Source organism: Phallusia mammillata, chromosome 4, assembly GCF_965637545.1.
Source record: "Phallusia mammillata chromosome 4, kaPhaMamm4.hap1.1, whole genome shotgun sequence".
NCBI lineage: Eukaryota > Metazoa > Chordata > Ascidiacea > Phlebobranchia > Ascidiidae > Phallusia > Phallusia mammillata.
In genome coordinates this window covers 27,439,325-27,466,825 of record NC_137255.1, presented here as the reverse complement: position 1 = coordinate 27,466,825, position 27,501 = coordinate 27,439,325, and the positions used below count along the sequence as shown (strand labels likewise).

Here is a 27,501-nt window from a genome sequence, read left to right as displayed (position 1 = left end):
TTAGCCTATTTTTGGAATATTGTTTAGGTTTAATTACGACTATTAACTATTTTTGTTCTTTAATAACAAACGTTAGTAATTTGTGAAAGATTATTACCGCTTTTAACGATAGAGTCGTATTTAAGGTTGTTTTGTTACAAAACTGTTTTATCAATCCAATTAAATCAATTAGAAACAAATTTATTTGAACATTACTTAGTAAACGTTAACTAAGTTTGTCTTATCGCCTTTTTCCACCACGTCGTTTTTTTTTGGTTGTTCTGTCAACTTTCTTTCCAGCTGTTAAACCCATCGGAACGTTTAAATAAAAGGGAAACATTTTATTCACATGAAATAAAGTATTTTTATTAGATACTTTTTTATGTAGATATGGAAAAGATATTTTTTCGTTTCTTGCCGTGTAATGAGACCACTGTAGGCGATGTTCTGGTACCGTTGGTTGCAATGATTGAGGTAATGTACTGTTTGGTTGCTGTTGCTGATTCTGTTGCGAAAAGAAAACCTGAAAATTAAACACCTTATTAAAAAAATATTTGAGACCAGTGACAAAAAAGAGATTATTAGAAATACCTAAATAATAAAGTATAAATAAAATAAATAGTAAGTTAGAACAAATATTGATTTAAGTAAGGTAAAAATTTAAACATCCCTAAAAAATCCAGGTTAAACATTGTTCTAATTCTAATCGAATCTGATAAGATATAACATACTTGTAGAAGCCGATTTCTGTTTGCAAATAAATCGTGCCAAATGCCGATAGCACGGTATGTCTTTGAATCTAGAACGAATTTCCTCTATTTTAACACAATTATCTTTTCTGTTCCCATTTAGGCCACTGAGAAGAATTTGTTTCATTGTCTCCATTATTCCATCGAAACTCTTCTTTAGTGTTTATTCTCGTTGCACCGATGTAAAAGGAAACCAACCTAACAAAAACGTTTTGTTTGATTATACCTTAGCTCGGTATTCAAGGCTTCGGTACGAAAGGCTCGATGCCCCTTCGCGTTTTGTCTTATTGAAACACTGAGCTAAGAATCGTTCAAGGTGGTTCAAATATCAACTAACCGCTACAAGCGTAAACACACTGTTAAGAACTGCTGGGAAACACAAGCGTTTTCTACATCAACGTGGAAAAAGATGCTTTCAAACTTCACAAAAACGAAGCAAGCGGCGCCTAACATGTAACAAAACTCCCTCTGACTAATAATGTCCCAGCAAAGGGACTGCTTTGGGAAGTAATCAGCAGCAGAATTTGAATCGTGTTCTGGTTAAAACAAGTTTTTAATGCACACTTTTATAGTAAACAGAGTCATGATACCAACAGAACCACTAAATGAGAGACTATAAAACAGTAAAACCAAAGGACGATAAAATCCTTTGAACAACATTAGTGAGTTTCAAGTGAAGGAATATATACTTGGCCTAAATTGCACCATCAGTTCCTGAAAAATGACATTAGAAAAAAGCTGAAACAAACACGAATAAACCGAATAAACCGAGTAATTGCCGAACGATGAAAACAACATATCACTAAGAGAGTAAGACACCGGTTGACAATACGTAAGTGCTGTAAAAAGCAAAACAAAACGTATGCAACACAACTTTGCCAGTTAACTGCAAACAAGATGTACAGCAGTGTTCTTCAACCTGTTTTGAAAGCGAATCCAATTTAATAGAAAATTAAATCAGGATTTTCATGCGACCCCATATTTTCTGATAGGGAAACTTTTTTTCAAGTAATGCCAAAAGTGAAATATTTTTATGAAAATTTGCCCGCTTAATTTTCAATTAGACTTTACATATTAGCATTCAGCGTGCATTATTACGCTTAAACGTTAGAACCCAAAAGTTTTATTTAATTTGGCCAATCTAATTCGCGTTAAAACTTACCAAGCTGTACCGCAAAACATGAGCAAAGGTTGCGAACTAGAACAAAATCATATCATTTTTTGAAAATAAATTTAAACGCCAATAAATTGATTTATAGCGACCCCACTTAGGAGATGTTATAAATGTCGTAAATTTATTCATTATGGTGTAAAATGAAAAAAGATTTACAAACCAACAAAATAAGAGCAGTTAACGAGCTGTAGCATGCTTGGCAATTTCGAACTTGTGTTGTTGGGACAAAAATGATTGCAATCAATCTATCAGTATGTTTTAAAACATGAGTGGTTGAGGCGTCGTTGTAAACTACAAATACGTTTTTTAAACGCACCATTTGAAACAAAGACATGACGATGCAGTAAAATATTGTATAGGCACTGCAGTGGATAGATCAGTTACGCGCTGCAGCTGTAGTTCAAACTTTTTGATGTATAAGTTGCAAGACAGCATACTGCCATTTGCAGTTTCGCAAATATGACCCTAATAAAACGGTTTCAACATCATATTGGATTGTATTGTTCATGTACACATTGACACAACAACAAATATTCTACGAAAAGAGAGAGGACACAGCTGCTAAAACCTAACGGATGAAAAACCACTAATAAAATACTAAGGAAGGGAGAGCAATTGTACCAAATGCAGCAGTTGTACCTGGTAGAGAGAAAGGGGCCTAAGAGGTTGGAAAACCGCTGGAGAAACAAGCGGCGCTGAAGGCAACGCGACTGGGTTTGACTATTTGAATTAAAGGAAATACTTCAAGGCTCAACAGCTTCCTTTATAATTCATTCTGTGCTTTCTTTTAATATTAAGGTTACACAAAGCAGCCTGTGCTTGTTTCTTTTGCTTCTCCGTAACGTGTTACAACAGCCAAAAACGTAGACATTTGAAAGGCAAGAACGGTTGTACGGTGGTTGTATAAATCAAGGCGCAAAATGGGGTTAATGTACTGGTGTTAATGTACTAGTAATAGATTAGTTGCCTATCATATTACGGATACAACCGCGTACCTATACACGATTTAAATCATAAATCAAACATAAATTGATGAAAAAGTTCAGATAAGAATCGCTTTCTAAAACAAACAATATCGGGAAAATTTCTGTTCGTTTCCAAAAAGATTTTCTCTAAAATTTTGAAACAAACGCATATCATCAAGGCATTATTGGAGTTTTTTAAGACAAAAAACAGATTGATGGTTGTGTTTTTCATTTACATACGTTTCTAAAAGTTCATGATGTGATATTTAAATAAAATTTAAATATTGTTAACGTCGTTCAGTTTGCAACATTAGTTTGAACCTTCGTGCAATAAAAAAATGTACATAACCAGTGGTTTGCTAAGCTGCATTTGTTGTTTGTGTATATTTTTTGACCTATATTTATTTCATTAAACAAAAACAGTACGTCACTCTATGGTGACGCAGTAGGGATTGACGTCATCAACTTGTGATTGTGACGTGGTTGGGTGCATGGAGTTGTTGACGTATGTTGGAGGATCTTTGCGCATTTCTACATTCCGGTTGGTTCGATCTGTATGAAAGAAACACAATATGCATTTTCTGCCCCATTAATAAATCGCTTTTGCATGTGAGATTTGAAAACAAACTGATACAAAAAATAGAATGGTCGCTGCAATTTTAAATGCAGAAAATATTCAGAAACAATAAAATAAGGACCTTCTTTATAGCTGACGTAAGAAGGATTGATGTCATCAGGTAGTTCTTGTGTTGAAGTTTGTCCTAAGGTATTCATGTAGATTGGTGGGTTCGTGTGTGTTTCTATGATCTGACAATTTCCAGCTGCTTTTAACAAAGGGACTTTTTCAAAATTCTGACAAAAACAGAAAAAATCCGACTAAAAGTGTATCATTATAGCCGACCCGGAGTCGAACGGAAACTGAACCCGAACCCGTAAACCGATTTGGGCGGTTAATTTCATTTAACCCGAACCGAAGCCGAACCGCTAATTACGATTTTTTTAAAACCCGAACCAAATCAGTATTTTTGTTTACCGTTGCGCCGCGAGATAACAGTTAAAAGTTATTTTTAAGGCCAGGTAGAAGATGGGTAGAATAAAAATTAAACGAAAGAAAATTTGGACCGGTTGAAAAACCGAAAACCAGTTTAGACCGAATTGGGGCAGCTTGGTTTCGTTTTACTTTACTCTGTAACTCCGGTTTAACAAAAGTACTCACTCATATCAAGGTATTCACTTTCATCTGAATTTCTCGCTGACAACTCATTACTACGAAACAAATGCATTTTGTTTTAATCACGTTAATCAAAAGACACCTTCTGATATAAAAAGCAACTCCTGTTCATTTTTACTTGAATCAGTTTTTCGTTTTGCTGAACATTTGTGCATCATGGATCGGTTTGCAGTCGTACAATGCATGCTTACCTCTTTTTACGTTTCAAAAAAATCACCATGATTATGCAGATTATGAAAACCAAGCTCCCGCAACTTGCTGAAGATATGATGGTAATATTCATGTTAACAGTTGCTCCAACTGTTGGACCTAAGTACATTTTTCACAATGAAAATTAAGTTCTTTTTTGAAATACAAAAATTTTATTATTATCTGGACCAAAAAAAACATGTTTTTATTAAAATTCCAAGCTACTTGTAGGTGAAAAATCTGTGAATTGGTTTAATGCACTTGACGGAAAGAGGAACTTAACCAGAAATTTGCCATTGTTAAAACTGGTAAGTTTGAAAAGTCTCGCAATAATTAATTCCCTGTTGAGCATTTTGTCAATGACCCCGACTGTCAAAAGTTTTGCATGATGTCTCGTTAGAAGTTTGGAGCCCAAATTTTAAAGCTGGACAAAGTTAATATGCCAGTTTATCGACGCCTGCTTAGACCATGCGAAAAAAATATATTTTTTTGTCAATGGAAAGTATTCTGCTTTCTCATGGGATGTTTACAACCGTCTTTTAAATTACCGAACAACAAAGGTGACATGATCCAATACATTGCATTTGCCAGAGGAGCTCTACAAACCTGATATTATGCCTGGCAGCAATGGCTTATAGTATATTGTATAAGTCTTATACAATACATTGCATTGTTAACGAGTTCGACGTACTGGAGTTCTTGACATTAAAATGTACCTGAAAGTGTGTTGTGGATTGCAGGACTTGACTCGGTGGTTTGGGCTGGTTCTATGAAATAGTCATTTCGATGAAATATTGAAATCATTTTAAGGGTTAAATGCGTTGTTGCGTATATTTTGCAACAAGAGTCAACCAACCGTCAAAATTGTGCGTGCTATTAGAGGTTCAGTGACAGTATACGTGAAAATATATTTTTTAATTTGTCGTGACCGTCTAGGTCAGGGGTCACCAAACTACGGCCCGTGAGGTCATTTCATCTGGCCCGCGACCACATTTTTTGGTTTGTCAAATCGCATTGATAACTTCGTAACATTTAAAAATTAATCTACTTCTTACGAAAGTTTTCCTGTCGCGTTATGTAGAATTGATATTGCCCTGTTTTATGGGATTATAACGCCCAGGATTGACCCAAAGCCAGTTTGTTACGTCACAAACAAGACTACAAGTGTTAATTGTGCGCAAACATTTCTTTAGTCACTTGTGACGTAATATAAAAGCATTACTTGTAAGATGAGACAAACTTTACAATTTAGTCACATCACCAGACATATAATGGGATTATAGAAAAAAAAAACATATCCTGCGCCCCTATCAAAATCGCCTTGCAGGCTAAGTTCGGAAAGACGGCGCTAGCTCATGTAAACTATCCGGCCCGCGCGAATTATTATTAAACTTATACGGCCCGCAGGAAAAAAAGTTTGGTAACCCCTGGTCTAGGTAACCGTTTAGGTAACATGAACCTTAACAAAAACTTTAGATAAATCCGTTCTTCGCCTATTCCTGTAAATTATTGGTCTATTCGTGTCCAGATTAATAAAGGTTTACTGCACTTCTTTATGACTTTATGTTCACTAGACCAGTGCTTGTCAACCTTTTTTGAAGCGGTACACCCTTTTAACGTACACTCAAAATTTGAACTCAAAAACGTACACATGATATGCATGTTGTGACATATATTGTACACTCCAGTCATTCTGTTAAACTGAAATCTGCCTATTGTGATACCTAGTCATAGGTATATTATATTTTGTATCTGGTACACCCTGGGGTGTACAATACACCCGGTTGAAAAGCACTGCACTAGACAATAGTACTTGCAAAAGCAAAACTTTATCATAATTACAACTTGTTTTTACTTTTAGTCGATTTACTGCCATTGGTTAGTGGAATTGTTTCGCTATGTGTTATTTTACCAAGCGACTCAACACACAACCACAGTTTCACAAACGATCGTCGCAATGGAGACATGCTTACCTGACATTATTTTTTCACAAATGTATCTCGCATTGTGATATGCACACGGTACGTCATACCATCGATATGATGTTGATTGTACAGAATGGAATTTATAACCCATTGTGACGCAATCATCGTTTCCGTTATTGTTGTTTGGTTGCCCACTTTGCCACATAGTTGTTGTAGGGAAAACATCGCTTCCGGTATTCCACCGAAACTTATTTGTGTCTTTGACTCTTCTGGCACCGATGTAAAGCGAAAAGGGTTTGTCTGAATAAAAACGGTCGATTTCAACACAAACTGCAAACAAAACTGGATTAACTAAGTTAAAGTTAGCATGTGCACCAAGAACATGGGGCACCACAAAAACTTAAACTCAATTGGTGGTGTCTTAATATTTAAATGTACATCCAAGTCGAATTATTAATTACAGTTAATTTTGAGTCGGGTTCTATGATAGGAATTATGAAAACGACTCAACAATAATTTAAATCTTTAAATTCGCTATAACTTATATAGTGCCAGAATCGCAAACGTTTAATCTGGACCAGATTCCGAGCCATTTGCGTCATTTGCCTGCAGTTATCGTATCATGGCAAAAAAGAAAACAGTATTCGGAACAAGGATGCCCAATACACAAAAATAATTTTAAATTTCATGATGTTAGTTAAGGCACGCTTGTGAATGTTTATGTCTCGCCTTTATGCCTGTTATTAAACTGTAAAATAGCTTACATTAAGCTTACCTGTCAGGTTTATAAATGATTTTAAAAGTTAAAGATGTCTGTAGTTTTAACGTTAGCAACATTAGCTTGCAATGCAGAACAATTCTTCTCTGCTTCAACATATGAACTGACTGGAGTCATTTCGATAGAATATTGAAATCCATTGAAGTTATGCCAAGTTCGTCCTTCAGCATAAACAGATAAATGGAACATAAACAACAAAACTAATAACTTCATCATTGTTTAAGCGCCAAAATGCTATGATTTTTATAACTCTGAATGCACAAACACCCCTTAAGTGAGTGATTGAAACCTTTACGACAAAACGTTTATCTAAACAATCTTCCTGAAAGAGGTTTATTTTTACTGAGATATGCAATTAAAAAAAGAGATCCTAAGTACGTCTCAATAGAACGATGTTTGTCTCATAAATTTTTTTTTGCTGCGTTTTGTTCTAAGTTTAGCCTGACTAACTACTTATAGTGCAATGAAAACAAACGACCTAATGACGGAATTCCTCATGCAGAGAAACTATTATTTTCAATTGATATGACGTCATGTTACTTTCACTTCTTGTCATCACGTGGAGAGAAATTAATGGTTTTTCCCTGATATCTACATACTTTCTTTAACTCTACTCGCACTAATGTAAATAAATGTAGGGGGATCTTAAAAAATGAGCTCCAGCTCAATATTTTTAGTGAAGTCATTTTGATGGAATATTGAAATCCATTTTATGCCGAGTGAAATGAAGTTATGCCAAGTGCGTCCAGCAAAACAGGCATAAACAATATGACACAACAAAAACAATATAACTAACATTACCGTGTTTGTTTAAACAAACTAAGTTTTTTTGACACAAACTGTACATATTAAGCCTTCAATAAAAATGCCACTCATACTAAACTAAGTAAATCGTTTTGTGTTTGAAAACTTCAAGACCCAAAAAAACGATTTTTTAAGTTCTCTGGCAAACAAATTAATAAATCCTTTGCAGGCCTTTGTCACAAATAATATAATTTGAGTTTAAAAATGCTTTTCTTGATTTGCAAAACTTGCTTGTGTTTGTGGATAACATAACTGCCTGATACAACAAAGAACACAAACAACACACTAAATGCTTTCCTAATGAACACATAAACTGAGGCAAGGCAAGGTACAGTACTTGACATAACATGAAAAAATTTGATTGTTCGTTAAAGGTAAGTGATCTTAAGTTTACAGCGTTTTAGTTAGTGTTTATAATCGTGATCATGTACAGACTACCTTTGCAATATCTTCCTATTCGACTTACACACTTAGCTACTCTGTTAGCTGTTAGCACTTCTATACTTAATACTACCATGATACAATAGCCGAACAAGTACAAGGGATGCACCATAAAGTGGCAGCTAAGTTGGGAGCGCCTTGGTCAGGAAGTTGACTGCAATCTGCAATTTATTCAACATTCGAAAACTGACGGGAAATTATGAATGCAACATACGTAACAATGGAAAGAGTTCATGGAACTATAAACAGCTCGCGCGTCGTATTCATCACTGTTGGGGAAGTAGAACGAAAGTTGAAGGATTGATAATAGGCTGCTTGCTACAAAGTAACATGGGTGGGCAACCTGCGGCCCGCGGGTCGCATGTGGCCCTTCATTAAAGGTTGTGCGGCCCGAGACGCTTGGATTTCAAGTACTGGCAAACGAGTCCAATTATTACATATTTTAGAGCTGATTAATGCGCCTGGTGCTAGTTTTCTGCGATCTGGCAAAATGTGGCTAGATTCAAATACGAATTAGACTTGTAGTTAAGTCTATTTGGTAAGAAACAAATCAAAATCACTTTGTGTTATGAACATGTGCGGCCCGCGATCCAATTTAGACATTAATACTTGGCCCTACAGTAACAAAGGTTGCCCACCCCTAAACTAAAGTATCGAGCGAAATGGATATTTTACTGGGAATGGTGACTGCATTTAATCACCGAATTTTTTAAATTGCAAACATTTTATATTTTTTAAAATCTAAATTTGCCTTGCTCGAAGTAGCAGTTTTTTGAAATTCTTTTGTGAATAAAATTGATTGACACACCCATTATGAAATAATTTGACTATATTTTTCACCCGAGAATTTAATGCGACAATACCAACAACTGCTGCAGGGGTGCACATAATGTGACCTACGGGGTAAATTGGGCCTTCCAAAAACAATTTCTCAACAGGGGCGAACGAACGTTGGTGGAACCAGCCAAGAGACCTGAAACTATCTACCCGTAGTCTTGGCGCGGCACACAGGTGATAAATCACTGTTCACTGGTCAATGGGTTTTCAAAATGTTTCAAAAGGGTCAGCAAAAACCGTATTTATGCAACAAATATGTGTGCGCAAATCCGACAAAGCAGCATAGTAATACTCTTGTAATTTTTCATAATTCGGGCGCTAAACCCATTTCTACGTTTTTAGCCTTTAGCTTCCGCTTGTGTGAACAACATTTCCTACAGCTACCGTGGTAAACGAAATGGATATAAAATTTGATTTCGAGTTCGAAAAGCAAGCTTCTAGTTCGTTTTGTAATATTGCTTCATTATGTGGTTTTCATTCGTCACTTACATTTGCGACCAAGTTACCTCATATAACCGATAATGGATGTTTCACATTATAGTCCTTTATCTCCCACTTGTGACAAAAAAAAAACTTTTTATCCGGTGTTGGAGTAAAGGAAATTTGTGTCAAGACAAATGCGGTACCATATTGTCAACTGTTATCAACTTAATAAAGCTTTCCCCAAAAGCATTGGAGATCTATTTAAATTTTCCGTAAAGGGCTGTGCAGTCGTTTAAACTTGGAAACAAAACGGTAACAGATAAAAAGTTTTAAGTTTCTATGAAAATTTTCTCAACTCTAAAACTAAATGATCAGATCGCATTTCGCAAGTGTGTGAGTGTTTGTGCTGGCTTATGTAATGGGAATGAAACCACTCGTAATTAATTTTTTTTCTTGCAATACCGTTACACACTTAATTATTTGCTTATTTTTGTTTTCTTTGGGGGGTTGCAATCGTCGGAAAGCGAGTTTCAAAAAACTCAGCGCTAGTAAATTTTAAACTCACGTTTCATAACTTAATGACAAAATTCGAGTGTATCCAAAACAACGTTAGAATCGTATTTCAATCTTAACTTATTTGTTACAAAAACTGTTTCACCAATTAAATTAATTGAAACAAATTAATCCCCAAACATTAGTTTGTTTGTGACACATAATTAAGGTTTGAAAGACGCTGCTTTACATCAAGGTTACTTACTTTCTTTATCTTTTTGCCACGCCATAATTATAATGACAATGCATATTACAACACTCTGATGACGCAACTGCATGTAGTCATGACAATCACAATGTGATGTATGTATTTATCGCTAGATGTCGTCCCTGAGTTATGACGTCACGTTTCGCATATAACCGTATACCGCGTCTTAAACGTGGCAGTCAATACAGATAAGCGCTTAAAGGTGTGTGCGTTCATGACATGGTGTCAGAAGTGGTTTTTCAAAAAAAAAATGGAAGGTTCGTTCTCACTGCCGGAAGCTATGCAATGGAGTGGCAATGGGTCACAAAACTGGGTTAAGTTTATTAGGGGATTAAGGCTTTATTTGACAGCTGTTGGTTATGACGGAAAGGCTGCAAAAGTTAAAACATCTATGTTGCTCCATGTGTTGGGAGAGCAAGGTTAAACCATCTACTCAACATTTAAATTTAAAGAAGGACAAGAAATGCACTTTGAAATTGTGGTCAATGCATTCAAAAGCTACTGTTGTTCGAAGAAGAATACCACCATCGAGCGATACTGTTTTTTTTTTCTAGAAATCAAAATGATGGTGAAAGAATAGATGTTTTTATAACCGATTTAAAAAAACTGTCTAAAAGCTGTGATTCCGGTGAACTTTGCGACTCACTAATGCGAGACAAAATTATTATTGGTATCAAGTGTGATCATATTCGCCAAAGTGTGCCGCGAGAAGAAGTATTAACCCTTGAAAAAGCTAATAATGTGCATAACAAATGAAACAGTAAAATCACAAATGACAATGTTTCGATCAACAAATTCTACAAGTTTAGTTGGTAAACTCTCTTGTAATAGTAGAAAAGAAAAATGGAAAACTAAGAGTTTGCTTGGAAAACAATAGAAGTACCAACTAAGTGGGTAAACTCTCTTGTAATAGTAGAAAAGAAAAATGGAAAACAACAGTTAAAACCTCACCAAGCTCCTTTGTATCCGTTTCAGAAAGTGGCAACTGACCTGTTCCATTGGAACCGAAAAATGTTTTTGGTAACAGTGGACTACTATTCCGGATACCAGAAGTAACCCCCTTGACTTAAACTTCTGCGGCGTCTGTTATAAGTGATTTGGAATCTATTTTTCCAGGTTTGGAATTCCCGAAACTGTTATTAGTGATAACGGCTCTCAGTTTTCTAGTGAGGAGTTTGCAAAATTTGCCGAAGAATGGGGTTTTGTTCATTTAACCTCGAGTCCACATTACCCACGATCTAACGGACTGGCTGAGAGAAGAGTCCAACTGTCCAGACAACGAAGCAACTGTACAGGATTTTAACAAAAGTCGCTAGATGTCGTCCCTGAGTTTTGACGTCACGTTTCGTATATAACCGTGCACCGCGTCTTAAACGTGGCAGTCAATACATGTAACCGCTTAAAGGTGTTTGCGTTCATGACAGTTGTCCTGTCAGCTGTCATTTCAGCTGTTCAACCTAAACCTAATGGGAAGTTTTAATGAAATAGAAACATTTGATTCACATGAATCAATGTGTTTTTAATAAATGCATTTTTACATGGTAATGAAAAATCTTCCATTTCTTACCGTGTATTGAGACCACTGTAGGTAATATTCCGGTAGCGTTGGTTGCAATAATTGGTTTGGATGGGATTGACTGTTTGGTTGGTGTTACTGATTGTGTTTAAAAACGAACCCATGAAAATTTTCCACTTTGCTGAAAAAGCAGTTGAAACTAGTGACAAATTCAATGAAATCAAGAGTTTTCTGGAAAAACACCCCGTTTCTGATAAAAGAAATGCAATATGAATTTTATAGGAAGTAGATTGAACGCGCGGCAGTCACACATGCTGTAGAGCGTGAATAAATACCGGAATCAAAAAGTTTTATAGATTTAAAGCCGAAAAAGAACATTTAGCTTTTCCTACAAATCCAGGTTAATCGTAATTCTAATTCTATCAGAATCTGAAAAAACAAAACTTACTTGCCGAAGCTAATTTCTGTTGACAAATAAATCGGACCAAATGCCGATAGCACGGTATGTCTTTGAATCTAGAACGAGTTTCATTTCAACACAATTCTGTTTTCCATTTTTTATTGCCAGGTTACTTCAAGCCATAGTGAAGAATTTGGTTCAAATTTGCCTTCATTATTGTTCAGAACCGTTTATCCTCGTTGCACCGATGTAAAAGGAAGAAACCAAACCTAAAAAATGTTTTGTTTGCAAAGCGAAATTAAACCACCAAAAGCCTTTAATACTGAACCAGGGCTTTTCCACAAGTGAAATTGTACGCACGCCTGCTTTGTCTCATCAAAACACAAAACTAGACATCTTTCGAGATTCAAATATCAGCTAAACCGTCACAAACATCAACACACTGTTACGAACTGCTGCCAAACACAAGTGTTTATCAAAACAAACGTGCGAAAAAGGCAGGTTTCAAACTTCACAACTACGAAGCAAGCTGCTTTGGGAAGTAATTAGCAGCAGAATTTGTAGAAATGCTTGCCCAAGGAAGCAACCTGTTATAACTTGAGTAAACTGTTGTGCGACACAAAGTACGCTTCAAGAAAGAACACTTTAACACCAATGGGGAAACAGTAACTTTAAAACAGGTGCAAAACAAACGAATGTGTAAAAATGAAAAACACAATCCTTATTGAAAAGCATAAAAAGATAATAAAAATGGATTTAATTAACGCAAAAACGATAAACCGAGTAATTAACAATACAAAAGAAAAATGAATATGTTTTTCGTGCATAAAAAGATTGAAATTATGAAACATCACCAATCTTGTACTTTTTATGTGGAATATTGATTTGTCATGGAAAACAAAAAAGCAGAAAAATTACCTTGTGCCTAGAAATTATCCACATTTTACCTACTGGTTTTAAATGAGTTGTTAAGAAACTTTGTATGCCGGGTGTTTTAACTTCTGCCAAGATAGTGTTAACAGTTTTTCACATTCTCTCCCAGCCACTGTATAGGATTTGACATTTTTCAGTCTGATCAGATATTTGACACTTCTGTAATATTGAGGGGATTCACCCAGAGCAGCTGACGTGCTCATTATCAACAAGACAAACTAACGGCATTATTGTGGTTGACTTCAAAAATACACATCTTGCCAAAGTAGTACTGTAACGCAAAATCAACTGTACACGAATCTACGCAAATGTCTAATTAAAAGTATACCAGCCCAAATAACGGTTTGTTTCAAAAACGAAGTAGGAATGCAAAAAAGCCTAAAGAACGTCTATGAATGTATAACTGGTTTTATTGATAAATATTGTATAAGAAGCAAGCCCGAGCTTACCACTTCGTGGCCTAATTACTTCTATTTTGATTCGATTCTGTAAATTACTTCCTTTTGTGTTTCAAAATCAACTAGAACCAAATCTAAAAGAAACATTTTGTACTAACAGATAAGGTAAATCCTATGAAATGTGTTGGTCCGATGTGAAAATCAAGTGCTTTTGTTTTCAAAGTTGTATGTATATATGTTATCTTTGATGCTAATTCTTAAGGTGTACAAGACGAAATGAATAAGGAAAAGAAAGGAGTTGATGAGTAGGTGAAATGAATAAGCTATTGTACGACACCATCAATTAATTGATGCCACAAACCAATGTATTATGCCCCAAAACAAAATTATAACAAAACAAACTTGTAAGTCGTTGTATATAGGCTACTTATTGCTTCATCAATTTCAGTGCGACCTTATCCCATCAGATATGAATTAAACTTTCGCATTTCTAAATATGGCGTATGACAACAATGGCAAACACGGCGGATTTTTCCCTCTGCAAATTCCCCGTTATTTGTGCAGAACCGCGTTTCAGAAGCGAAAGATTATGAACAATAAGTTCGATATGAAAATCAGCAAAAAGCTGATGTGTTGTGACAAAACCATTTTGTACATTATATGGCACCATCTATTTTTCAAACAAACTGGTTTAAACCATTGAACACGAATTGTTATCTGGTTAAAACAAGTTTTTAATGTACACTTTTATAGTAAACAGAGTCATGATACCAACAGAACCACTAAATTAGAGACTATAAAACAGTAAAATTAAAGGACGATAAAATCCATTGAACAACATTAGTGAGTTTCAAGTGAAGGAATATATACTTGGCCTAAATTGCATCATCAGTTCGTGAAAATTGACATTAGAAAAAACGCTGAAACAAACACGAATAAACTGAATAAACCATTAAACCGAGTAATTGCCGAATGATGAAAACAACGAACCACAAAGAGAGTAAGACACCGGTTGACAATATGTAAGTGCTGTAAAAAGCAAAACAAAACGTATGCAAGACAACACTGCCAGTTAACTGCAAACAAGGTGTACAGCAGTGGCCTTCAACCTTTTTTAAAAGTGACCCCAATTTAAAAGAAAATTAAATCGGGATTTTCATGCGACCCCATATTTTCCGATAAGGAGAAAAGTGTTTCAAGTAATGCCGAAAGTGAAATATTTTCATGTAAATTTGCCCGCTTAATTTTCCAGTAGACTTTACATATTAGCATTCATCGTGCATTATTACGCTTAAATGTTACAACCCAAAAGTTTTATTTAATTTGGCCAATCTAATTCGCGTTAAAACTTACCAGTTTGAAAAAAAATTGTAAAATTATGTATATTTCCCTGTCCCCGGTGTATTATATGGGACACAATATGTCATTCATGGGGCTCTACCACGTAACAATGGGTTGGACAACTTGTGTTTTATATAGATTTGGGTCGCAAGTATTCGGTTTTTGATTATTGCATCACATTGAATAAATTGTGACACAAAGTACCAAGCTGTACTGCAAAACATGAGCAAAGATTGCGAACTAGAACAAAAACGTATCATTTTTTTGAAAATAAATTTAAACGCCAATACATTGAATTTATAGCGACCCCAGAAAAAGTTTAGGCGACGCCACTTGGGGTCGCGACCACAGGTTGAAGACCACAGGTGTAAAGGACATTTGACTTGATGCGGTGTTATTTTGTGTAAATCTGACAGACTTTTATAAATGTCGTAAATTTGTATTCATAATGGTGTAAAATGGAAAAAGATTTACAAACCAACAAAATAAGGACAATTAACGAGCTGTAACATGATTGGCAATTTCGAACTTGTGTTGTTGGGACAAAAATGATTGCAATCAATCTACCAGTATGCTTTGAAACATGAGTTGTTGAGGCGTCATTGTAAACTACAAAAAAGTTTTCCAAACGCACCATTTGACACAAAGACATGACGATGCAGTAAAATATTGTTTGAGCACTCCAGTGAATAGATCAGTTACGCGCTGTAGCTGTAGTTCAAACTTTTTGATGTATAAGTTGCAAGACACCATACTGCCATTTGCAGTTTAGTTGCAAATATGACCCGAATAAAACGGTTTCAACATCATATTGTATTGTATTGTTCATGTACACCTTGACACAACAACAAACATGCTACGAAAAGAGAGAGAGAGAGAAGCCACAGCTGCTAAAACCTAACGGTCGAAAAACCACTAATAAAATACTAAGGAAGGGAGAGCATTGTAACAAATGCAGCAGTTGTACCTGGTAGAGAGAAAGTGGGCTAAGAGGTTGGAATCCCGCTGGAGAAACAAGCGGCCCTAAAAGCAACGCGACTGGATTTGACCAGTTGAATTAAAGGAAATACTTCAAGGCTCACAGCTTCCTTTATAATTCATTCTGTGCTTTCTTCTAATGTTAAGCTTACACATAGCAGCCTGTGGTTGTTTTCTTTTTGCTTCTCTGTAACGTGTTACAAATGCCAAAAACGTATACATTTAAAAAGCAAGAACGGTTGTACTGTTGTTGTATAAATCAAGGCGCAAAATGGGGTTAATGAACTTCGATGTTTTATGAATAAACAACCGACAGTGACGCAATTTCGACTGTAAATGACACATATCATCGAGGGCTTAGGCAGTATTGGAGCGCTTAGGACACAAAAAACAGTTTGATTGTTGTGTTGGTCATTTAGAATCATTTTGAAAGTTTCGTGATTTGATATTTGAACAAAATTTAAATATTATTCACATCACCAGGCTGCAACATTAGTTTGAACCTTCGTGCAATAAAAAAGTGTACATAGCCAGTGGCTTGCTAAGCTGCATTTATTGTTTTGTGTATATTTTTTGACCTATATTTATTTCATTAAACAGTATACAGCAAAGAAACAGTACGTCACTCTGTTGTGACGCAGTAGGGATTAACATCATCAACTTGTGATTGTGACGTGGTTGGTTGCATGGAGTTGTTGACGTATGTTGGAGGGTCTTTGCGTATTTCTACATTTTGGTTGGTTCCATCTGTATGAAACAAACACCACTTTGCTATAACATGCATTTTATGCCTAATTAATAAATCGCTTTTGCAGTTAAGATTTGAAAACAAACTGATACAAAAAAGAGAATGGTCGTTGCAATTTAAAATTCAAAAAATATTCATAAACACTAAAATTCCTTCTTACCTTCTTTGTAGTTGACGTAATTAGGACTGATGTCATCAGGTTGCTGTGGTGAAGGATGTTCTAAGGTATTCATGTAGATTGGTGGGTGTTTTTCTATGATCTGACGATTTCCAGCTGTTTTCAACAAACGCACTTTTTAAAATTCAAATAGAAACAAGAAATTCCGACTAAAAGTGTCTCATTGTAGTAAAGTAAAACAAATAAAAGTTGAAAAAGCGATTTATATTTGCGTCAAATTTGAGCAGGGGTGAACAATAATGGGCTAAATACAATTTCCCAAATTAGCTCGACGATCGCACGTACAAATTCTCAAGTAGGTAAAGTAAAATATGCAAGTGATTTTGTCGCTATATTGGGTCGCAAACTAAACCCAGGCGCATTGATTTGCTCAGAAACAAATAAATATTTGGACTCGCTTGCTTGCAGCGCACTGGAATTGTTTGGTAAGTCACATTTGATTCCAAATCTCAGCGGCGCTGTAGGCGCATGACATTGATTCAATAGGCCGATTTTGGGCAACTTGTGGATTCGATTTACTTTACGATGTAACTTCGTTTATACAAAAGTACTCACTCATGTCAACGTATTCACTTTCATCTGCATTTCTCGCTGATATCACATTCCTACGAAACAAATAAATTCTGTTTTAATCACGTTAATTGAAAGACATTTAGTGTTTTAATGAGCCAAACTCAGGAATTGTTTATTTTTGGTCTACAACTCACGTAACGCTCTCATTGCTTTCAGTTTGTACAACTTAAAAACTACGTCGTTTTGTCTGGGTTGTATTTTGATGCTATGGTTGTGCAAACATTTGGAAACTTCAATCAGTTTGACTTTTACTGAACATTTGTGCATCATGGATCGGTTTGCAGTCGCACAATACATACTTACCTCGTTTTACGTTTCCACAAAGTCACCATGACTATGCAGATTATGAAAACCAAGCTCCCACCTATTGCTGAAGATATGACGATGATATTCATGTTAACCTTTGCTCCAACTGTTGAACCTAAGTATGTATTTCAAAATAAAAATTATGTCTATTTTAAAATATATTTTTTTATTATTATTATCGGTAGCAAAAATATTAAGTTCATTAAAATCTCAAACGTTATTTGCAGGTTAAAAATATGTGAAATGGTTTTATGTACTTAATGTTAATAGGAACTAAACTAGTAACCAGCCATTGTTAAACCTGGTAAGTATTAAAACAAACGCAATAAATAAAACTTAACCCTGTTAAGTATTTTGGCAATGACGCAAATGGAACCGAAAGTTTAAATTTCGACAAGATAAATATGCTAGTTTGTCGAAGCCTTAGACCACGTGAAAAAAGAAAAAAAAACTTTTTGGTGAATGGAAAGTATATATTTCTCTCATGGGATGTTTACAATCGTCTGTTTAGCTATCAAACAACATCCATGATCTAACACATTGCATTGTTTACAAGTTCGACGTTCTGGAGTTAAAGACATTAAAAGTTACCTGAAAGTGTGTTGTGGATTGCAGAACTGGACTCGATGGTTGGGGCTGGGTCAGTTTCGGCCGGCGATTTAAAGATGGTGGTTGAAGCAATTGACCTGTCTTCGTTTTTTATGTTTTCGGTATTTTGTGTAATTAGTTTGGTTGGTTTGGCTGTAGTGGTTGGTTTGGTTGTGGTGATAGTGGGAGTGGTTGATGTGGATGTGGCCCTGGGAGTGATTCTAGTCTCAGTGGTAGTCTCTTAAACGAATATATTTTTATACAATAAGATAATGAGTAAATATAATTACATTACACTATTATCCAAAAATATACTGAATAAATAGTGTAAAATTTATCCCTAATAACTGTCACCTAGATTTTCTGTTAAATGTCTTATCTGTGTTGCACTATATGTGTCCCTTAACATCAAACCGACGAAGTTTATTGAATATGGTTATACATGTAGATAAACGTTGCTAAACATTCGCGTCAAAGAAGTTTTATAAAGTAAAACAGGCATTTCTTGGTGATGATACTTACGTGTAACGATCCTTTGACAAATAAAATTGGTTTTGGTATCGCATGACACGCCTCTGAACTTGAACTTTCGATCGTAAGTAAATTCATCGCCCATCGTCACACAATTCTCATTTTGAGTGTGACCATTCGGTTCTCCCTTCAACCACAGAGAGAAAGAATCGTCAAACTTGCTTCCATCACTCCACTGAAACTCGTAATCGCCAACTCTTGTTGCGCCGATGTAAAATGAGTAGGGTGGACCTTGAAACAGAATTTGCTTCAACATATGTACGAGATTCTAAACTCGCTTTTCAAAACAGTAAATCGCATGTGAAAAATAAATCATTTTACAAACGTTTGTTTATTAAAGTTTCAAGTTTATAAACGACTTATATTTTACCGTTTGTTTAAGAAATGGAAAAAATAAATCATTTTACAAATGTTTGTTTATTAAAGTTGCAAGTTTGCAAACGACCTGTCCTTCACCGTTTGTTTAAGAAGTGTTAATAAATATCAAAATAAATAATCTGCAAAAAACTTATTTAAGTCAGTTTGTACAAATAAAAGTTAAAAAAACTACAACAAGGAATATTCAATTTCAATTCGTGCTTCACTTGTTGGTTTAAGAAGTGGCAATAAAAAATCATGGATTTCCTTTGTTTTGACATTAGCAAGGGTAGCGTTCTTATTTTCACATGTCTGTTTTGCTTTTTCATACGTGAAGCCTCCTGTCTTCTTCCTAATCAGATATTTAACACCATTTAAAGTAGGAGGTTTTTCCGCAACAGCAGACAACCAAGTTAGAATCAACAATACTAACAATTTCATTTCTTGGATTTGCTGAAAATACTAACGAGGTTATCAACATTACCAAGGAAATTGCAACCAACAGTCATACTTCTATACTTAGTTGGTGACCAAATGTAATACTTTTATACTTACTTTATACCAAATGTAATACTTTATAGTTGGCGCACAGAACAATTTCGTAACTACTAACATACTACATTTTCATAAGATGGTTTGTTGCTCACAACTTTTGATTTATGGTGTAATGATACCAACTCGTTTGACAACAATGAAATTAAGGTTAACCTGTTGGTATGAAAATGGTAAATGTCGATGGCATGAATGATCATATGTTGCACAATGTCTTTTTTCACTCTTTTATGTATTTCTAGTTTGCAATCTGAATCGTATTGTGTATCAACGAAACAAAAGTTACAATCTACACAATAACAAAGCTACTACAAAACCTACTGCAGAAAATAACGGCCCAAATAGACGTAAAAAGCAACATGCTTTATAATTCAAACGTTTCGGCAAATGCTTATGCCATTATCAGTGATATGAAGGTCAAATCAGTTACATATCACTGATGACGGCATGAGCATTTGCCAAAACGTTTATAAAGCAATATAAAGCATGTCGCTTTTTACGTCTACTTGGGCCGTTATTTTTACCATTAAACTTATTCTACAAAGCTGATCACTACTTCAATGATCTCAATACACACATAAAAGCTACATACATACTACCTTTGTAATAGTTTGCTATTCAGCTTACAGACCTAGGTACTCTATAAGCTATTAGCACTTCCATACTTAATACTTCCATGATACAATAGCCGCACAAGCACTAGAGATGCATCATGAAGTGGCAGCTAAGTTAAGAGCGCCTTGGTCAGGAAGTTGACTTCATTGAATTTGTTTAACTTTCGAAACCTGGCCGGTAATTATGAATGCAACATACGTAACAATGGAAAAAGTTCATAGACCTATAAACAGCTCGCGCGTCGTATTCATCACTGTTGGGGAAGTAGAACGAAAGTTGAAGGATTGACAATAGACTGATTACTACAAATTAAAGCGTACAGGGAGCTCATAAAAATAATAGTTTTGATGTGACTGTCTTTAACAACCAGATGAAAACATTCGAACATTATTCACATATCATTTTTATTCTAAACTTGGTCTGGTTTGACATACTGACATTGTTATTTTTTAGAAACCGTTTTTCGAATAAAATTGATTGACACTCTCATTGTGACGAATTTTACCCTGAAACGAGAATGCAAGACAACCAAAGCAAAAACTACTGCAGGGGTGGATTAAACGTGATCTGCGGGGCAAATTGGACCTTCCATTGATTTCTCTGTGTGTCTGTGTCAAAATTCCTCTATTGTAGGACCTTTACTGTGAGTTGAGTTTATTTCGTTGATAAAAGAAAACATAGCGACACAATTGCACTAAAATAATCACCAAGCCGGAAATAGCTGCGCAAAGATGAGTCGTTATGGAGCGTATAATAGTAGAGAACACAACTGGTGGATCATGACTAACCGCGCTGAAGCTACATATTATAAAACGTTTGGTGACTGGAGCTCACAAATAACGCTATGGCGCATTGTAGGTAAACACAACTTGAGTAGGACGTTGCTACCTGTGTAATGTGGCGAGGTACACAATATTTTAAATATTAGATCAGCAACAAAGTTTATAAAATATTGTAGATAGGCAACGAAAAAAAAAAAAAAACTAAATAAAAATCACTAACAATATATTGGGTTGCTTTATATTTCATATGTTAAAACGTGGCACTCTGGTTATTTGCTTACAAATCACCATAATGTGTATGGACAATTGATAAAGCAACATAGTAGTACGTTAGTAACATTTTCAAAACAATTCAGGAGCCAAACCTGAACAGTTTACGTTATTACCCTTTAGCTCCCACTTGTGTTAAAATATATTTACTACAGCAACTGTGGTAAATAAAATTGCTGTAAAACAAATATACCAAGTTAGACTAGTTTGCTTTGTTTGCCATATAAATTGTATGAACTGCATGTAATTTAACAAATCAAGCTACTACTTAGTTTTGTAACATTGCTTTAATATTTGGTTTCCGATCGGAACTTTAATTTACAACCAAGTCACGTCATATAACCGACAGCGGTTGTATCATGTTGTAGTGCTTTAGCCCCACTTGTGACAAAAAAACGCTTTATAAAACCGTATTTTACCACGTGCAGAAGTAAAGAAAAGCCAAACGCGGTAACTTTCAAAGTTTCGATTTGAAGCAGATTTTAAACATTTTAACGATAAAGTCGTTTTTAAGAAAACTGTTTTAGAAATCCAATGAAATCAATTAGAAACAAATTTATTCAAACATCAGTTTATTTTTGTGACGCGAGCCCCAAAAGTTTGAAAAACGCATATATAAAAGTTCTAACTTTGTGTTTCGTTTTTGCAACGTCGCAATTACAAAGACGACGCAAATTACAACTCTGATGACGAAACTGCATGTAGTCATGACAATCACAACGGTTGTCGTGTGTTTTTGCAGCTGTTGGACATAAAGGCAAGTTTAATTTAAAGAGAAATAATTTTTTAATATTTCATTACACAATGTCATGTTTTGTTTCTTATCTTGTAATGAGACCACTGCAGGCAATATTCTGGTAGCGTTGGCTACAATGGAGTTTTTAGTTACTGATTCTGTTTCAAGCAAGAAACCTGAAAAGTGTACACCTTGTTTGTTGTATTCTTTAAGTTGTTGCATTCACGACACCAAGTAAAACGGAAGGAAAATAGAATAATTCAACTTAACATGCGCAGCGTTATAGGCAACAGGAAACCATTAACATTCCACGAAAACTATGCCAGATTAGGGTTAACTATGCTTGTGGAGTTTAAAATGTTAGAAATGTTACTGCGCTATAGGCACACAAGGCTCGAAATACGATGCTAATTAAAACACAACGTTGAAAATTACAACGCAACAACAGAAATCCTTAACATTGTTACAAAAAGGAATTGCAGTGACAAATTTACTGACAACAAGAATTTTCTGACAGAACATGTCGTGTTTTTTGCTAAACAAAACTGCCGTTGTATACACTTTGTTTACCCTAGTCGGTTTTTAAATCCAAACATGCAATATAAAACTTATTGAAGGTGCGGCAACCACACTTGCTGCAGAGCGGAAAATATATCTATGAGTCTAAATTTTTTATTGATATTAGGCGAGAAATAAAAACATTTAAACATTCCTACAAATTTAGGTTATTCATAAGTTAGTTCTAATTTCAATCGAATCTAAAAAAACTTACTTTCAAGAGCCGATTTCTGTTGACATATAAATCGGGCCAATCACGGCATGTTTATGAATCTCATCCATTTTCACACAATTCTCATTTCCATTGTCTGGTTCCCTAAGCCACGATGATGAAATTGGTTACCATTTGCTTTCATTATTACACTGAAACTGCTCAATCCACATTATCCCCGTTGCGCCGATGTAAAAAGAAAGAAACCAAATCTAAAAAATGTTTTTTTTGAAAAGCATGATTATACTGCCAAAAGCCTTGAATACTGAAAGGCTTTGGCACGAATGGTCCGATTTATCCAACGCTTGTAAACTGCTTTGTCCCATTAAAACACTGAACTAAAAATCTTTCAAGGTGGTTCAAATATTAACTAACCGCCACAAACATCAACCCACTGCTGCGAACTGCTGTCACACGCAAGAGTTTTCTAAATAAACGTGCGAAAAAGAGCATTTAAAGTTTACATAAAAAAGGCAAGCGGCGCCTAACATGTAACAAGACTCCCTTTGATTAATAATGTCCCAGCCAAGTGACTGCTTCGGTAAGTAATTAGCAGCAGAGTTTGATGCAGGAATGCTTGCCGAAAGGAACAACCGGGATTAACTTGATTAATCTGTTTGTGCAAACACAAAATGCGGTTCAAGTAGAACATTTGAGTCTGAAGCCAAGAAGAACTTTAAACTTGAACCATTCAAATTGGGCTTTGTGCATGTTTACACAATGAACCGGACAAATTGCCTTATTTTTTAACCGCTTAAAGCAAAGGCTAGTTAATGTCACGAAACCAATCAGAGACAATGCTTAGACCTGCTTGCACTGATTTCCTGCAATAGTGTTTCAAAAAATATATTTTAAATATTTAAAAAAAATAAGGTTCGGGAAGCTTAAAAACCAAGAAAGCCAAAAAAGTCACTTATTGCAAAATGTGTTTCCGGCGCAACTGTACATTTGAAAAAAAATAAAACAAAACATTTACATAAAACAAAATGTAATTGCAATCGACAAAAAACTTTGAAGATTGTTTTAACAGATTGAAAATATGTAGGCAATAAGCTAATTTGTAAGGATTTAATCAAACACCTGTATTCTATTAAAATCATAAGCTATTTACTTTACACAACATCAAAAGTTGCTGTTAGTTTACAGTACATCCCCACTGTTACTTATAGCAAATATGTGAGATAACAAAATGTTTTCCGCAAATGTAACTTTGATCAAACGCATTACAATTTAAGACCTCGGAAAATATTTACGAACTTGCGGCAAGAGACAAGATTAAAGCCGGCGAAATATACAGCAATTGTTTTTGGCTGCCTAAAGCAAGGCAGTTAAGTTATAAATTAGATGTAATTGAAATACCCCATACTAGCATAAAAAATAAATAAATTCCCCAACGTATACATTTTATAAATGGTTAGCAAACTATAACCAGAATAAAATCGGAAACATGCATGATCTGATAAAAATTGTTAATTTAAACAATTACAATACAAATCTTACATTGTATAACAATAAACGTATGAAAGACATGCATATACATAAATAAACTCTTAAACATATACGTTTTTTGGCTTGATGCTTTCGCATATACAGAACACATTTGGCAAACAAAAATCTTGCAGTTATATACAATCTTATTTGTCGATAATTTAAGTTAAAAATCTGTTTAAATATTCAGATGAGGAATTTGTTAAAAAAAGCACTTTCGTGAATTTCGGAATGGATAAGAAACCAGTCACATGGGAAAATAATTAAACGACAGTTTAATGCAAATAGGTTATATTAAGAGTATGTGCGCTAAAAACACCCATTAATAAAGAAGTGTGACGCATCAAGAGCAGAAAAACAATGAAATACGAAACTGCCACGTGATTTACTCATAGCACAGATAATGGACACATGGTCTGAGTCACAAAAAGTAGATTCTAAACATAACAAATAAAACTTTTCAAAAAAAGGAACAATCAAGTTTTTCAGTCAAGAAAAATGCACTTCAAATCTTTCGAAAGTTGACAAAGTAACATTTTTATGACCAAATGAGGGGCACACACAAACAATACGCTTTGAAAATAGAAGCCAATTCAACTTCCCGAAATAAAACTTTGCACAAATCTTGACAAGAGGAAGTACTTAAAGTTTATTTTATGGTATTTCATAAATCAGTGGCGCTTAGCCTTTTTTGCCCTTGTACCTTCAAATTTTAAATTTCTTAGGACGCTTTGTCAGCAATAAATGGCAGAAATAAACTTGCCTGCACATATTTAGTGGCGTTGTTGTGAGTAATTATTTGTTCGGTATACTGCAAGTTTACACAAAAAGGTCCAGATATTTAGACATGTTTATTTACACTCTAAGTGCTCAAAACATTATATGGGTCATCGCTTTCACTCTGCCCAATGTCAAGTTTCCCGTATGCATTAGCATTGTCTCCAGTATTTTCCAGTTCATCCTGGGCTTAGGGTTGTCCGTTATCACGCGCAAGACGGTTGTATACATCATGACTATCCTGTGACTTATGAGGGGTGCTGTATATTTCTGCTGCTACTGTTACAAGGTGAGATTGATCGGCATCAGTTGCTTGTTGTTTCTTATTTACCACACTGTACATGTCCTTTGTGGCCGGAGTCCCATCAGAAGCCAGAGAATATGGGTCGTTTTGTTTCTCCAGTGATTGATCGGCATTTGTTGCTTGCTTTTTCTTATTTACCACAGTGTACATATCATTTTTGGCCGGTGTCACATCAGAAGCCAGAGAATATGGGTCGTTTTGTTTCTCCAATGATTGGTCGACGTTTGTTTCGACTGCTGCTTTGTTGGCTGCTGTTAAATCGGAAGCCATCGAATATGGATTGTTTTCTTGTGCGACAGATGACGTCACTGGTTGCTCTTGGGCACTAAAACTTGTTAAGACAGGATTGCCGTATGTTTCGTCAGGTTGAAAACCAACAGCTGTTTGTTAAAATAAAGAAGGTAAATAATAAGCAATATTTGTTGCCAAAATGGCCGAAAGATTCGCAAAGGCTAGACCACTTGTGTTTTCCTAAGTACGGAACTAACGAGGCATTGGCTCAGATTTAAACTAAACATAAAGTCCCCATCACATAACGCTTTTATTAACGGTGTAGCTGCAGCGCGTCTACCATCCCTCCACCAATTTTACCCTCAATCTTGCGCTGTTTAACGTCTGAACGTTGCGCAGCTATTTCCGGCCTGGTGAATATTTTAGCGCAATTGTGGTGCTACGATTTTGCCCGGCGAAATAAACTCAACTCAACTCTCTACTCGTTCCCTCAAGAAGGATCTGAAGGATTTTAATGAGGCAAGTTATCCAGACAGCAGACGCATTGCGAGCATCCAAAAATTGGGTGTTGCCGCCCACCAAGGACAAGAATACAACACCAGACAAGCACAGAAAATTGCAAAACGAATTACATGGTATTGTTACATAAATTGTGTTAAGCAAAGTAAACACTAAATCGACTTTTTGTTACACGTATTTCATCAGTTATATTGTTTTTTGTTTGTCTGTTGACCTTACCTGTTTCGAAAACGTTTCCTATTCCATCAAGCTCTGTAGGTTGCCTTAAGCTGCAATAACAATAAAGTATTTTTATCTTAAGCAAGGTGAAAAGGCAATTAGCATTTAATTTAGAAGTGGCAACGAAAATGGGACCCAACTTGAAAGTAGACTAAACCCGTTTTGAACCCTTTCTAAACAATAACGCCCGACTCAGGCCCGAAAGTCAAATCCACCAAGCAAAAATTACAGCTTAAATGTGCCCGGCTCGAAGCATTCCTGTTTATTCAAAGCTAAGAACCAAACCCCATTCTCATATGGCCGACTGAACTTATAACTTTGTGTACAATTCAGTTTGTTCAGTTTAACAGATCATTGTACACTTTGGATGCCTGACAAAAAAATTATGCAAATTACCGTTTTTGACGTCTTTTTGACATCACGAAGGCGATGACGATGCATATTACGATGATTGTGACGCAGCTGCCCACAATTGAAACCGCAATGATGATTGTGGAGTTCGATTCAGTGGTGGATTCTGTAAATTTGCAAGAGCTTTAACATAGTTGCTCGCAGCAATTTAACTAATAAACAGGAGAGCGTTTTTCCTGTGGTCAGGGTATGAACACAAACTAAAACCCTTACGAATTTTTACTAAAAAAATTGCCATGCATTGTGTTGGGCTGCTATTTTTTTGTTGTTGGAGGACTCAAATGATGTCGCAATTGCGGTTGTGTTTCTCACAAATCCTACGTACACTTATCAGAGTTTTGTTTCAGTTTGTGTAAGAGCAGGGGTGTGCGACCTTTATCACTGTTTGTCCGAATACTATAAACTAAATTTGACCGCGGATGACGTTAAGTTATTGCATGCCAGTCGTGATTATTTTAAGTAACAAGCAAGCAGTATAATTCGCAAGTTATTCTAACCGCACTGTTAGGCTGTAGAAATACAGCATCGGACGCTTCGTTTTGTTCAGAAACAAAATTTGTAATCGGTCGTTATGATTGCACTGAAATGATTTATCGGGCCATACTTGACTTATGTGGGCTGCACAACTTTATTTGATGGGACACAATTGACATTGGAGGTCTTAAACGGTCAGCCCCTTTAAGTCGTACAGTCTACTTGGATTGGGAAAACTGAATATCTGTCCAT

General features: G+C 35.5%; 2 protein-coding genes and 1 long non-coding RNA gene across 3 annotated transcripts; all 3 read right to left on the bottom strand.

The window, feature by feature from the left end:
- Nucleotides 1–11,086: 11,086 nt before the first annotated feature.
- On the bottom strand, nucleotides 11,087–12,667 carry LOC145224825 (uncharacterized). The gene is made up of 4 exons (XR_013859752.1): nucleotides 12,500–12,667; nucleotides 12,220–12,440; nucleotides 11,823–11,952; nucleotides 11,087–11,718 (listed from the first exon to the last, which is right to left on the bottom strand). It is a non-coding gene; the product is annotated as an uncharacterized LOC145224825 (long non-coding RNA).
- A 3,776-nt stretch (nucleotides 12,668–16,443) lies between these two features.
- Nucleotides 16,444–19,001, bottom strand: LOC145223721 (uncharacterized). The gene is made up of 6 exons (XM_080090114.1): nucleotides 18,737–19,001; nucleotides 18,218–18,454; nucleotides 17,624–17,741; nucleotides 17,303–17,352; nucleotides 16,730–16,843; nucleotides 16,444–16,568 (listed from the first exon to the last, which is right to left on the bottom strand). Exons 1-6 carry the CDS (start codon nucleotides 18,999–19,001, stop codon nucleotides 16,444–16,446), a joined length of 909 nt encoding a protein of 302 aa, XP_079946240.1.
- A 6,126-nt stretch (nucleotides 19,002–25,127) lies between these two features.
- Nucleotides 25,128–26,654, bottom strand: LOC145223720 (uncharacterized). The gene is made up of 3 exons (XM_080090113.1): nucleotides 26,650–26,654; nucleotides 26,365–26,414; nucleotides 25,128–25,775 (listed from the first exon to the last, which is right to left on the bottom strand). Exons 1-3 carry the CDS (start codon nucleotides 26,652–26,654, stop codon nucleotides 25,282–25,284), a joined length of 549 nt encoding a protein of 182 aa, XP_079946239.1. The 3' UTR covers nucleotides 25,128–25,281.
- Nucleotides 26,655–27,501: the final 847 nt, after the last annotated feature.